The sequence below is a fragment of the Talpa europaea genome, assembly GCF_964194135.1.
Source record: "Talpa europaea genome assembly, chromosome: 8".
Classification (NCBI taxonomy): Eukaryota; Metazoa; Chordata; class Mammalia; order Eulipotyphla; family Talpidae; genus Talpa; species Talpa europaea.
This window is the reverse complement of record NC_140075.1, coordinates 87,657,403-87,666,923: the sequence shown is the minus strand read 5'-3', so window position 1 is coordinate 87,666,923 and position 9,521 is coordinate 87,657,403. Positions and strand designations below refer to the sequence as shown.

The 9,521-nt window shown below is 42.7% G+C and overlaps 1 protein-coding gene across 1 annotated transcript in view; it reads left to right on the top strand.

The window, feature by feature from the left end:
* Positions 1-402: 402 nt before the first annotated feature.
* ARMH4 (armadillo like helical domain containing 4) overlaps positions 403-9,521 on the top strand; it is a gene marked incomplete at both ends in the record, with an annotated part of 106,524 nt that continues 97,405 nt past the window's right edge. The window contains one exon of the mRNA XM_084239555.1: positions 403-546. Coding sequence (XP_084095681.1) covers positions 403-546 — 144 coding nt within the window. The remainder of the gene's footprint in view (positions 547-9,521) is intronic.

The following is a 9,521-nucleotide window of genomic DNA, read 5'->3' as shown; positions in this document are numbered from 1 at the left end:
TTACTGGGTTCTACTTAGGGGCACGGCTAAGCCGCACAAGGGACATCCTACACCTTCCGACTTGCGTCCCTTGCCCTAACCAAGGACCAGCGAAATTCGGGATCTTCTAGCGAAAACAGTGACCTGTTCTCTTTTCCCCAGGCACTGATGGAGACGCTGCCGCAGAAGCAGCCCAGGCTGCGAAGAGGGGCTGCAGGGCGGAGGCGGGGAGGGTCTTCGCAAGGGAGCCCGGCCCCCGGCCGGGAGCGAGACCCGCCGGCGCAGCGCGGCCCCCGGAGCCGCAGCAGAGGCGGGGAAGTGGGCGCGGAGGGGCGTGGGGCGACGGCATCGGGTGTCAGTGCCAGCAGAGTCGGGGCGGGCGCATCTCCCCACCGCCCAATCCCCAGCCGTAGCCGCGGCCTCATGAATAAGCAACAAAGCGAAGCGCCCTCCCCCTGGCGTCCCAGACAGCGGAGGGAGCCGCCACCGCTGCAGGGGCCGCCGCGGGGATGCCGAGCGCCGGCGCCGCCGCTCTCCTCTGCGCGCTGCTCGGCTGAAGGCGCACAGGTGAGGACGGGCCCGGCTCCTGCCACTCGGGCGACCGAGGCTGCTCACCCGGAGTCAGGGCAGTCGTGGAGCCGGAGTCCGGGCAGCGCGGGGTCGCTCTGGGAGCGGTGCAGCCCGGGGAGCGCGACAGCCCGGGGCGCTCCAGGAGTGCGCCCAGCGCCCCGCCGGAACGCGGTGCCGGGCGCGGGGTGCGCTGGGGCAGCTCCGGGAGCGTCGGGCGCGGTGCGCAGGCCTCCGAGGACTCGCTGCACTCCGAGCTCCAGCCCAGCCTCCCGGCTCCGCACTAGCGAGCGGGCCTTTGTGCTGGCGGAGCTTGCAGAGCTGGCTGCTTTGTGTGGGCTTTTCTTTCTTCTCTTCCTCCCCTCCCACTCTCACAGCGGTGATAGAGAAGTTCTCCAAGACTACAATTTGCTCCTTTCAAACGATTGATCCCAATTTCCCCCGATGTTAATCAGTTCCCTGCAGCCAAGAAGCGTATGGGGACTGCCGAGGCCCCCGAAATGTGTTGTGTTACTTTGCAGAAAACAAACAGTTGAATGTTTAGCGCAGAAATATCACGGAGCCTCCTTGCTCAAATCCTGACTGGTCCTCCAGGGCACCGCTGGAAGAGGCTCTTTGCAAAGGTTACTCAATTGCAAGGATGGCCTGGAGGTTAAACGCAGAGGAGGTCTGGCTCTGCCAGAGACTCCAGAATGGTTGGGCAGTGCTGCCTGGAGGTGCCCAGATGTCTTCTGTGCATCCTCCTCAGTGACAACCCAACCTGTGTAGAGACCAAATATGTAGAGCCCTGGCTGGTGGGAAGAATCAGGGGCGCACAAAATACTGGACCCTGAAGAGTTTGGAGTTCTTAAGCATGAGAAATCTTCGCTCTCCCCGCTGACCCCGAAGATCAGGCGGGACGCTGGCACCTAATTTCAGTGCAGAGCTGACGTGGAGAATAGTAGCTAGGCTGCTTTCAGTATCTTCCTTATTTTCTTCGGAAGTTTTAGTTTGAAACTTAAGGATGTAGTGGAGTGGTTCAGAAATCCATTCGTAGCTCTAAGGATTTCTTCCGTGGCGAGCAAAAGGTGAGGTCAGAATTGGCGTGCTTTCCCCTCCTTTTTGTGTATTTCCTTTATCACAAGTGATGCTGTTGCGCCTCAGAGTCTACTTTAAGCCACTGATTTCTGCTCGCTTGAGGATAGAACTCCACGTAGCATCTATTCAAAGAACTTCAAAATAGGGGTGAGGTTTCTTGGTATCAGAACATTGCTACTTCCCACACAGTAGAGATTTAAGGGTAGTCTGACTTACTGTACGGGTAAGATAGAGTTTTATATATTTGTCATAATAATGAACCAGGCACTTAGACAGCAGACTTGATATTGATTGTGCTTATTCACAAAACTCCCAAGACTCACCAAGTCTAAGGTAGCTACAGCAACAGAGCCAATTAGAGAGATGTGAATTTGTCTTTGTTTTCATGGGAGGCTTCTTTACCTTTCTGTTCCGGCATTTCCTGCTAGATTTTTCAATATCATTATTTGGTATTACAAAAGTGGTTTAATGCTAAATGTAAGTATAGAATCAAAATGAGGGAGATGGGCTTATCTACATGGAAAATTTCCATTTTTGGGGAAATTCTGACTAGTTAGTCAAGGTGAACCTAAAATTATATTTTTGTTTTTTAATTTTCTGTTTGGAACTGGCTGTTGAGAGAGAATTTGGACTTAATCTCTGTAAATTGAAAACTCATTAAGATGTGTGGTCAATCCTGTTTTTTTCATATTGTGTTACTTGGTGATTATAAGAAAAGTATCTGAATCCAGTTTCACTTTGAAATGTGAGATATTATATTTATTTCTTGAAATGTTTACCTGGGGATTAACCCCTCCTTAAAAGCCACCTAGTACCTAGTGCTCTTGTCAAGCTAATGAAGTTTGAGGACCACAAAGAACAGAAGTGAGATGTCAAATTGGGTCATTCTAAAGGACTAGATGATGAATGGACAAGAACTTGCTGATCAAAATTGAGTAGGTCAAGATTCTGCAAACATCAGAAGACTCCCTGGTCACTTTGTCTAATTAAGAAACTGAAAGGGAAGCTTCATGGGAATATGTAAGAGAAAAAGATATTCCATTTGTGACTGGTATCATGGATGCTTCAAATTTGTCACCTTTCTGTAATTTGAGGGGAATCATAGCAGCACCACACTAACATGACTTACATTGTATGGTACAAAACTTTTCCTTCAAACTGTTTTCATGTCTATTATTGCTCTTTGGTCTCTCTTCTATCCTTTGAATAGAATGAGGATCATCTTTATTTTGCAATGAGGAAACTGAGTTTTAGTGATATGTCCAAGGTAAAGCTGGGACTTGAAGTCAGGTTTTAAATCTTTAAGTCCAGTTTTGTTTGCCAGGGACAGGATGATGTGCTGGTAGGGGTGATAAATACAAACATCTTCATTTGTCTACATTGCTAAATTGTAGAGAATAAAGCTGTGCATTCCGTGTTTAGAACTTAGCTGTGGCCTGCAGGAGTGGTCAAGCACTTTGCTGTTAGTTGCCATCTTGACCCTAGGCTACTTACCCTGATTTCTGTCAGCACTGATGATGCTTTGCTCCTGAGGGACCATGCTTTTCTTTGTGGTTATACTCCATTCTCCCTCCTTCCACTGTGGTCGAACATGCTGCTGAAAGGATCATCTTTCATTCCAGTTATTTAATTTAAAATGAAGAATGACTGGGCCAGATTTTAAAACCGATGTATCAGGCCAGTGACAGCTGTCAATAACACAGTGAATCAGAACTGTGGTACCTTAAAGCTTATATGCCACAGTTGAGTTAATAGGATCATAGTCTTGATAAGCTCAGCTTTAAACAAATGAAATAGAATTGGCAATGAGAACCTTGAAAGATGAAAAGAAAAGGTAAGCCAATGACAAATTAGTCATTAAGGATCAGGAAAAACAGAAGATGGAAAGGTTATTAAGGCACAAAGAAGGGAGTTTCCTTTTTCTTATCAATCAGAGAATCACAAATTGAATTTTAAAAGGTGGATAATTGTAAAGCAAATCAACCTGAGGCTCTGAGAGTTGCCACTTGTTACTGTTGCTCTATCATTTTAATGAAATAAACTCTGAAAACTTAAAATACAGCAGAAATGAGAATACAGAAGTTATTACTATTATTGAAATGACCCCTTGAATAAGTAGCCAGGATTGGCTAGGTGCTGAACAAAGCATACAATTAGATATGGACAAACCATGAAATGTCATTGACTGTCTTACAGTATAAAAGGAGACTTTGAACATTCTTTTTACATTCATACAGTCTTAAAGGGTATTTATATTTGCACTAGCAAATATTTATCGAACACTTCCTTTATGTGTCTACCATCACTAGCAATTATATGGCAAACAAAGGAAATGAAAACACCAGCATTTGCATGCAAAGAACATAATCTTATTTGAGATGGCAGAATTTACAGACATGATGATTGTGCTAGAGGAAATGGAAGAGGTGGTAGAGAATGAGCCAGTAGTTAACAAACAGGTCATGATCTAGGGGGCAAGGATTTGGATATCAGGGTAGGGAAAATGGGGGAGCAAGTGCTCTGGCTAGTGCAGTGGTATGAACAAAAATATGGGAACCTGGAATAAGTAAGGAGCCTAAGACAGTGGTAATACATCCAACTGGAGATTGTATTTGTCCTAGGCACGAATGGTATGGAGTCACATTATAGATCTGAAGTTTGGCAGTTGCACGCTTGGGGAACCTACATGCTGTGTTTTGGGAAGGCAGAGAATTGCAGTGGCAAAGGCAGGAAACTTGACGTCTGACAAAATTCACAAGTTCAAAAACAGATATGACGTTGTAGGCAAGTTAATTATCCTCTATAGGGCTTCAGTGTTCTCATCAATAAAAATGGGGATAATGGTGGTACCTAGTTAATTAGATAGTCGTAAGGATTAAATAAGATTATTTACATAAGACACAACATTCAGCACATAGCATCCCCTAATAGGTAGCTATTTTTTTGATTTATTATTATCATTTTTATTCTTAAGAATAAATCACCTGGATTGTATACAATGGACTGGAGAGGAGAGAGTCTGAATACAATCATTGATGAAGAGACAAATCAGCAATAGCTAATAATAGCATTCCGCCGAGGTGACTAGAAGAGATAGGTTTGAGATTTTATGAGTGGAGAATCCACAGAGGTTGCGAATCTAGAATATAAGGAAGAGAAGAGTTTAAGATGGGACCAAGTTTAGAAAGAAAATGGTGTTTATAATAATTAAAATCTAAGACAAGATAACATTTCCCTGAAACCCTAAGCCAGCTATTTACAGTATTTATGTTTACTCCAAAAAAAAGAACACATGCAGCACATGGCCATGAGTTTATTGGCATACTCCACTGGCTCCTGTGTCTTGAGTCTAGGACAATTCTCGTGCTTCTTATATGTTATGTGCAGAACTCAACTCACTTTGGAAGCAGTAGCTTTGTCACTGAGCAGAATGTTAACATGCTGGTTCATTTTTAGGTCTTCATTTTACTAACATAGGGAACAATAGACGTATACATTTTATTGGAAAAATGTAGCTCAAGTGTTTTTAAAAAAACTGATTATTAAATCTACCATGATGATGTGGGCTCTATTTTTTATATTGTCTTTCATTTGTCTTTGAAACTTGAGTATGCCTAGACTTGACAGAGAAACAGATTTTGGATTGTAGTTAAGATTGTCACGGATAACACTGACAGAATAGCTTATCTGACCACTGGTGGCAAAAAGGCAGTAAATTGTTCAGAGGACTGCTGAGCCATGAGTTACTTTGATAGTGAATGATAGACAACGTGCTGCTGAATTGCTCTAAAAGGAATACCTTTAAGGCTAATAATGAAGCTCATATCCACTATCAGCAATTTGGTTAGATTTTATTTATCTGAATTAATGTCGCATTGACAGCTGTAGTAGGGGGAAAAACCCTTCCACCCAAAACCCCAGTTTCCTTCCTAGGAAGAAAGAGTTAAAGAATATTCTTTTTTGTTTGTTTGTTAGATTTTCTTATGATTGAGCGGATGTACCCTAATTAAGACATAGAATTCTGATAAGCAAGGAAAACTACTTTCTCTCTTTCTCCCCCAGCAAAGCATGCTATAGACATTCATCTGTTTGTTAAGCCAATATTTACCTAGAATTTTCTCAGTGTCAGGCACTTTGCCAGCAAGGTGATACAATGTTCAGGTGAAAAGAAGAGTCCCATAACCTTCAAAATAGAAGTGCAGATGATTATTTAGGTTTGGAAATATTTTCACTGAATTGATAAGGGCCAGGTCTTTCTTATTTTTTCTCTAATGTTATACAACTCCCAGTGGGGGCACCAAACATGCTGATGTAGCTATGTGAACTTTGAAAGATGGAGAAAGACCTGGAACTTTGAAGGTCATCTACCAGTTTATCTGAAATACACATGTGTGCCCTGCTGCTGTCCCTACACGCTGTCTTTTCTGCTTCTTTTCAAGTTCATGAATCCTTTGAATAGTGGGGAGTAGGAGCATACGGCCCCAATGCACCAACATAGAATAGACTTGCTGTTCACCCCCACTTTTTGGGTTGTAATTGGATTTAGAAAGCAGGTAGCCAACAATTATGAAAGGGAGTCTTTTAGAGCAATGGCAGAATTCTTGTCACACAAATATTCTTAAATTCGAGATCCAGATGAACAAAAAACTTTGAAGAGAATCCTGTTTTGGAAAGGCAAATGAGTTGATATTCAATCTTTATTACTTGCCTCAGCAAATCGCATTTGTTCAAAAATTCCCTTTTTTTTTTTTAAGATTTATTTATTTATTTATTTATTTATTTATTTATACAAGCAGTGAGTACAGTCAGAAGCGCGGGAGGGTGAGAGAATTCACCAGAGCCACAGCGGAGAACAGAACAGGCAGACCAATGAAGTACACTGCTGAGGGGAGCAGCGGGTATGACAGGAGAGGTCTGCGCCGCCATGTGGGACCCTCGCCCGGTGGCTGGGGATCGAACCCTCACTGCAGAGGCTGCGGGCAGCTTCGCAACTCAGTGCTCAAACGTTGCACCACTGGGGAGGCCCATTTTTTTTTTTTTTTAAGATATATTTATTTTTATGCAAGAGCTGGGGTACAGGCCAGAGGCGCAGGAGGGTGAGAGGATTCACTGGAGACAGAGCGGGGAATAGAAAAGGCAGACTGATGAAATACACTGCTGAGGGGAGCAGCGGTCAAGAGAGGAGAGGTCTGCAGTACCATGTGGGATTCTCGCTGGCCGGAAGGGATCGAACCCTCACTACAGAGGCTGCAGACAGCTTCACAGCGCGGCGCTCAACTCACTGCGCCACCAGGGAGGCCCCATGTTCAAAAATTCTTTTTTCAGTTTTCATGACACCAAAACATATAAATAAAACGTGAAGCATATGTTCAATCATTTGGGTGCCTTGCCTACTCAATGGCAAAATTGTGGGAATATGAAAACATTTGTATTCTTATTTCACATCATGTACTTAGATAAAGTATGAAAATGGAATCAGGGTGGGTACAAGGAATTTCAAAGATTATTTTGCTTTTTTTCATAATTTATTTATTTTTTATTTATATCTTTTACATCATTGCGTATTCCCTGTAAAATTTTCACCACCAGCTCACCTGTGAACCTTCACCATAGTCCCTTGTGCTCTTCCTTCCCCTATCAAAGATTATTTTGATTGACTCCTTATTTTGTAAAAGGACACATTTGTCCAGTATCACATTGCATGTCCTAAAAAACAATAAAGCTATTCAGGAATCATTTTTTGCCTATTTACTTCAAGTTCCTCCAAACTGTTGCCAGTCATGATGGTCAGTATTTTTTCAGGTTTTTATCCAGAAGCATGGAATCATGTAGACTCAGCTTTTAGGCCATACCCTCCAACATCTGGGGTTTTTAGTAAGATTTCACTGAATGGAAAAAAATGTTTAAGAAAGGGCAGTTCTCTGAACAGATCAAAAGTGAACGACAGAAGGCCTCCCCAGTGGCGCAGCGGTTGAGCGCTGGGCTGCGAAGCTGCCCGCAGCCTCTGCAGCTCCAGTTCGATCCCCGGCCACGGGCGAGGGTCTCACATGGCGCGTAGACCTCTCCTGCAGCGCCCGCTGCTCCCCTAAGCAGTGTACCTCGGTCCTTCTGCCTGCTCTGCTCCCTGCTCCGGCTCTGGTGAATTCTCTCACCCTCCCGCGCTTCTGACTGTACCCAGTGCTTGTATAAATAAATAAATCTTAAAAAAAAAAAAAAGTGAATAAGAGAGTTTTGTAGCTTTTATGTTCTTCAACTTTATAAAGTTTCATCGTTCAACTGTGGGAACACTAGCTTTATAACTCCTATGTTTTTGCTTTTAGGGAGGAAAATAGAGGCAGCAGGCCAACCCAGGCTGTGAATTGGGCTGCTCTATGGTGTGTCTGAAGTTGTGATCATGAATGTCCTGAATGTTGGCATGCCTTGGCACTCGCTAGTCCCTTTTTGAAACAAATCTCTCTTCCATATTCCCTCCTTTTAAAACAAGCTGCCTGTGTGCAATTTAATATTTATTATTATTATTTTAAAAGATTTATTTATTTATACAAGAACTGGGGTTCAGGCCAGAGGCGCGGGAGGGTGAGAGAATTCACCAGAGACAGAGCAGGGAGCAGAATGGGTATCTCCCTGGGCGGCCGGCAATCAAACCTGCACTGCAGAGGCTGCGGACAGCTTCACAGCACTGTGCTCAACCCACTGTGCCACCGTGGAGGCCCCAATATTTAAATAAAATTGTTTCAAATCTTCGGCATATATATGGGAGCATCCTTCTCTCTCTCAGAGCGTTCTTGTAGGATGCAAGGGTGCTTATATTTTTCTAGACACCTCTGACTTTTAGATTTCTTATGCTGTAAATTTATGATTCCTGATATGTTGTTCTTTTTCTGCACATGACCCTATGGCTCATGCCGGCATCCATTCCTGTATTTCCCCAAAGTACTGTGGATTCCAGATTACTTTGTAACAAATTAGCCCAACACTTGGTGGCAATAGATATTTATTACCTTATTCCATTTCTGTGCTTTAGGAATTGTGGGGGGGGTAGCATAGCTGGGTGCTTCTGACTGAAGTTTTCTCAAGAAGATGCAGCTAAGATGTCAGCGGGGACTGTAGTCTTCTGAAGACCTGCCTGGGATTGGTGGGGCCTGCTTCCAGGATGATCCATTCTTGTGGCAAGTAGTAGTTGGCAAGAATCCTCTGCTCCATGGGTTCCTCTTTCCTCATCTAGCTTTATTTTTCTAGCTGGAGACATCTAGCTTTATTTTTCTCTTTAGCCATCTAGATTATGCCCAAAGAACTTGACCTTTTCTCTGTCTTAAAAAGACTAAAGTGATCATGTGGAGTTTTGAGCTCCTTCAGAGAGAAATCCCTGTACAGTGTAAGTTCTCAGAGTTTATATCAGCACATGAGGTGCTTAGCCCAGATAATTTAATGATTAGGCATGGGGAAAAAAGTATAACTTTATAAAGATAAGGTTTTTATTTTGAAATTTTAATTCCTAGGTTTAATGTAGAAAGACTGCAAGAGCTGAGAAATTTCTGATGATAGGAAAAGAAGGACCCTACTCAGCAAAATAGATAAGAGGAACTAAAACCTTTAAGTTTGGGGCAAACTTAGTAGTTTTGGTATAATTTTAGTTGTAGTGAGAGAGTGTAATTAGTTTTTAAAAGTATGTAAATCATCTTAATCTTACACTAATGTATGTTCAGTAAAGATTGCTAATTTAAAAACATGTTAAATTAAATGTTAATTTTTTCTAAAAATATATTTATTTTTACATGAACATTTTTGCCTTTTCTAATCCTTAAATTTTGAAAAATGAAAGTTTTGCCAGTACTTTTTATAGTATTGCAGAGAATAATCATTTGAAAGACCTATTAATTGAAAATATTTATATAATT